Consider the following 4,805-nt stretch of genomic DNA (forward strand, 5'->3'; position numbering starts at 1 on the left):
TTCCATTATGTGATGGCATGTATTGTGTGTTTACTATTATAATAAAATTATTCAAGTTTCGTTTCTTGGCGTCTGATCTTAGAGGCATCTTTTCGAAAAAATTGGGTGGCCGTGAAAACGGCCGTTTGGTATATACAAGTCGTACACAGACTTTTTACTTGCTGGCTGACTTCTGGGTCTTCTTGGGGAGCAGCACGGCCTGGATGTTGGGCAGGACACCACCCTGGGCGATGGTCACGCCGGACAGGAGTTTGTTCAATTCCTCGTCGTTGCGGATGGCCAGCTGCAGATGACGGGGGATGATTCTGGTCTTTTTGTTGTCGCGGGCGGCGTTGCCTGCCAGCTCCAAGACTTCGGCGGCCAAGTATTCAAGAACGGCGGCCAGATACACAGGGGCGCCGGCTCCCACTCTCTCGGCGTAGTTGCCCTTCCTCAACAGACGGTGGATACGACCCACGGGAAACTGCAGTCCCGCACGGGATGATCGGCTCTTGGCCTTTCCCTTCACTTTGCCTCCTTTACCACGTCCTGACATCTTTGATCTGTTTTAGTATTAAGAGTAGTTCAAGCTCAAAATTTCAAATCAACGAATAACTCTAAACACCCTTCGCCACCCTATTTAAACACGCAGGCGGATTGAACTGTCCAGCCAATCATCGCAATCGTATTTTACACACTTTGTCGCTCGCCGAAGAATAGATGTTTTCTCGAGGGTCCGTAAAGCACTTAGCCACGGTTATCCGCTGTCGTGATATATAAGCCGCGAGGCGAATATTGAGACTCATAGTTTTCGGTTGATTTATTCTAACCTGTAAACATGCCACCCAAAGTCGGATCTAAAGGAGCTAAGAAAGCAGTCACCAAGGCCAAGACCCAGAGAACTGGGGATAAGAAAAAGCGCAGGAAGAGGAGGGAATCCTACGCCATTTACATCTACAAGGTGCTAAAACAGGTCCACCCAGACACCGGTGTTTCCAGCAAGGCCATGAGCATTATGAACTCTTTCGTCAATGACATCTTTGAAAGAATCGCTGCAGAGGCCTCCCGTCTGGCTCACTACAACAAGCGATCTACCATCACCAGCAGAGAGGTCCAGACAGCTGTCCGTCTCCTTCTACCCGGAGAATTGGCCAAGCACGCTGTATCTGAGGGAACCAAGGCCGTCACCAAGTACACAAGCAGTAAATAAACTGCACACTTGCAGTCCACTCAAACAAAACGGCCCTTATCAGGGCCACACAAATTTTTCGAAAAGATTCCTTCTCTACAGTGTTGAGAAACAATATGGTTGTTTACAGAAATGTATTATATTTTTAATGAAAACTCGACTTAATAAATACATAGATTTTATTTTCTCTAAGAGTGCAAATTCTGTGCTGTTATCAGGAAACCCAGAAACATTGGGAATCTAGAAGTGTTTTATTTTTTTAATTAGTATTAGATACAACCTTTACTTGAAATGTTTCATTTAAATGGCAAATTTGCTTTTTTAATTAAAACGGCAATGTACACAATAAAGTAAGGAAATATGTTGCTTCACCTATCTTCAGAAGAGAGGGGATAATACATAAAACATATTTGTAATAGATGTCTATTAAAAACGGCCTTAAAATAAGGCTTTAAAAATCTAATATGATGAGCAATCTGACACTCAAACTTCCAAAAATACTGGATTACGAACATTATCTTTGCTTACCTTATTACTGAACATACATTAAGTATTACACGAAAAGTTTCCATAATTTTTTTTTTTTTTTTTTTTTTGCTCTGTGATAACTCTTTGAAAGCTAGCGGAGTTGAAATCTTAATATGCATGCAAATCTCGTGCGCATCTGCACATCTCTGTGTCTGACGCTAAGGAGGCCAAATATGCATGTAAATCTCGTGCGGCGGCTGCCTGTGTGTTTGACGGCAGTGGGCGAGGACTATTAAAACTGGCATGGGAGTAATTTGAATCTATGTTTACATTTTTAAGATCTAAGTCTACAATTTCATTTCACAACGAAATGCAAATGTAAGGAATCACTGTCTAGTCAGAATAATATGTCAGGGACATCAACCAAAGTGGTAAAACATGGGATAATTTATGCAAAACTAGACGGTGATTTCTTAAAAATCAATCATGTTTGTTTATTTAGCCAAGGATATGCATCTCTGCATGGTTATTGATAACAAACAAAATGGAAAATATAGCATATGTATATATATTGTGTTTAGTTTTTGAATGAATGAATGAAAGGTTGTTGATGCGAATTTTGCATTCAGTTCGCTCACCCTGTGCAATATTATAATTGTAAAATTTGTTGTTGTTTTTTTTATTATTATTTATTTCATTTTTACGTCTGTTGAGAGGCATCTTTTCTAAAGATATTGGTGGCCGTGAAAACGGCCGTTTGTTGTTGTGCTGCTAAGCTCAAGATGGCAGGGATGTCTAACCACCGAATCCGTAGAGAGTACGTCCTTGTCTTTTCAGGGCATAGACAACGTCCATGGCGGTGACGGTCTTTCTCTTGGCATGCTCCGTGTAAGTGACAGCATCGCGAATGACGTTCTCAAGGAAAACTTTCAGGACACCACGGGTCTCTTCATAGATGAGTCCAAGAAGAATAAAATCGCAAATAATTTCTGGACTTTGTGATATGCACCTAAATAGAGATATCCCTTGTAATAAATTTATTTTTATTTATTGTTTATTTTAAATTCTAATTACTTGTTTCTTTATTTATTTTGCTTGTCAAAAAATTATGAGACTTAACATCTGTGAGATTTGATGCCCCCCCCCCTTAAAAAAAAAAGATATTGGGGGATGTCTGTACTCTTACATTATCCCCTATAACTTTTTAAAAATTAATTTGACTCCACCTCTAATTCGTGCAAGACGGCGGATAGCTGGTTTGGTTATGCCCTGGATGTTGTCTCTCAAGACTTTTCTGTGACGCTTAGCGCCCCCTTTTCCAAGCCCCTTTCCTCCAATTATTAATAATAATGATTTAACCATAAGGTAATTAACCGATATTTTCCACGACCAGACATTGTTATACACTCAGTAGATAATCTGCTGAAATGCAGTGAATCGCCGAGAACGCGGTATATATAGCACATTATTTTTACGCCAATTAACGACGCCGCTAGAAAACAATAAGTTTGAAAAATTTTCACATCCTAGGTAGTGCAATTTTCATAGCAGCCAGTTAAGCCTCGTAATAAAAAACAAGGTTCTCGCTCTGCATTCATTCACTCATTTCCGATGGCAGCTGTTGTTAAGCCTTGATTTGCATAATTACAGACAGTTTAAGTTGCAAGGATAAATCTATAAAATACATGTTATATCTGTAAAAAATACATTTTGTTCGTAATTCATAAGCCTTGATTTGCATAATTACAGACAGTTTAAGTTTTCTATATTATTAATCTTTTTTTTTTCTTTCTCTTTTCCGAGTCAGTTAATGAAAAGTCCATTTATTATTATTATTATTATTTTAATGTTTTATATTTTAAACAATGCCGAAAGCCGATAGTTCCGTTGTTTTTCTTTCTTGATTTGATTTGAACATATTTTATTGTTAACGCAAAAGGAACAGAAACAAGTTATTACAACGTACAAGTTCTTCCCCTGGTGTTAGTAAAGTTGACACACTTAGTACAATTGTCATAATAATAACAGATTTAAGTACATAATATTTACATGTAAGATTAATAAATTAAAATGTTAATTAAATCTTCCAGATTCATTGATAAATTTGTGAACTGCTGAAAATATAAGACAGTTCATATCATAAGATATATAAAGTGTCAGTACCCCATAACAGCAGATGTGTGTCTATTTAAATCGATTCGTCCAGCCTTAAAAGTAGGTCAAAAAAGCTTATTTCTTGCTCTTATATATCTTTTACAAACAAAGAAAAATATGATAAACATCCTCGTTTTGACCACAAATACAGTTAGGAGATTCAATGATATTCCTTCTGTAAACATTTTTTTTTTTTCTTTTTGGATTGTTTGGTTGTCCCCACCTATATTAAACTCAGAGTAAATGCAGAAAATGTTCATCCTTTAAAACTGCTTAAATATCTACACCCGACTATGCACCAGACCAGGCTGAATATCACACTTGTATACATATATCATGCAAAACACTGAACAGCACTGAGTAGACTCAGATTATCTTCACATTGTTTGCGCATCGATTCTGGTTCCACAAATGAACGAAAATGCTTATTTTGTATTTGGAACGACATCAAAAAATGAATGTCATTTTGTTCTAATGTGTATTTTTTAATGTTGAGTTAAGAGAAAAATATATATATGTTTCTATTTTTATGCAAGGCCTATTATGGTAAAATTTATTGATCTACTTCATTGCGGTTAAAAAAAACCTACTTTAAAAACTCTGTGTTTGAATGTTTTAAAAATTGTGTTACAAAGCCCCTCTGTAACATCTGTTGATCAATGTTTATAAACCGTTATCATACTTTTGTGGCAATACATGTATGTAATGTAAACGCCTCATTTTTTCGATATAACATTTTAATTGATGATTCCATTGAATGTAAGAATATAGATATATCGTATCGAACAATATCATAAGTTAGTCCCCCCGAACACATAGATTTATACATTTAAACACAGAAAAACTGAACTTTTTCTTGATGATAGGCCAGTCATTGAAATATTGGATTATATGATCAATAAGGTTGTAGGTTAAATATAGAATCATATCGATAATAAGTTTTTAACTGGCGTGTCTATGAATGTGTATTTTTGCAAGTGAATTATATTGTGTATAAAGAATATACGTTTCTGGT

At 36.6% G+C, this 4,805-nt stretch overlaps 3 protein-coding genes across 3 annotated transcripts; 1 reads left to right on the plus strand and 2 right to left on the minus strand.

Annotated features, from left to right (window-relative positions):
- Nucleotides 1–31: 31 nt before the first annotated feature.
- Nucleotides 32–725, minus strand: LOC134233106 (histone H2A). The gene has a single exon (XM_062715097.1). It carries the CDS (start codon nucleotides 533–535, stop codon nucleotides 155–157), a length of 381 nt encoding a protein of 126 aa, XP_062571081.1. The 5' UTR covers nucleotides 536–725; the 3' UTR covers nucleotides 32–154.
- Nucleotides 717–1,248, plus strand: LOC134233107 (histone H2B-like). The gene has a single exon (XM_062715098.1). It carries the CDS (start codon nucleotides 818–820, stop codon nucleotides 1,187–1,189), a length of 372 nt encoding a protein of 123 aa, XP_062571082.1. The 5' UTR covers nucleotides 717–817; the 3' UTR covers nucleotides 1,190–1,248.
- A 1,061-nt stretch (nucleotides 1,249–2,309) lies between these two features.
- LOC134233108 (histone H4-like) lies at nucleotides 2,310–3,033 on the minus strand. The gene is made up of 3 exons (XM_062715099.1): nucleotides 3,016–3,033; nucleotides 2,848–2,971; nucleotides 2,310–2,604 (listed from the first exon to the last, which is right to left on the minus strand). Exons 1-3 carry the CDS (start codon nucleotides 3,031–3,033, stop codon nucleotides 2,432–2,434), a joined length of 315 nt encoding a protein of 104 aa, XP_062571083.1. The 3' UTR covers nucleotides 2,310–2,431.
- Nucleotides 3,034–4,805: the final 1,772 nt, after the last annotated feature.

This window comes from Saccostrea cucullata, unplaced genomic scaffold, assembly GCF_032062105.1.
Source record: "Saccostrea cucullata isolate Sc308-1 unplaced genomic scaffold, CSIRO_AGI_Scuc_v1 ctg20545, whole genome shotgun sequence".
Classification (NCBI taxonomy): Eukaryota; Metazoa; Mollusca; class Bivalvia; order Ostreida; family Ostreidae; genus Saccostrea; species Saccostrea cuccullata.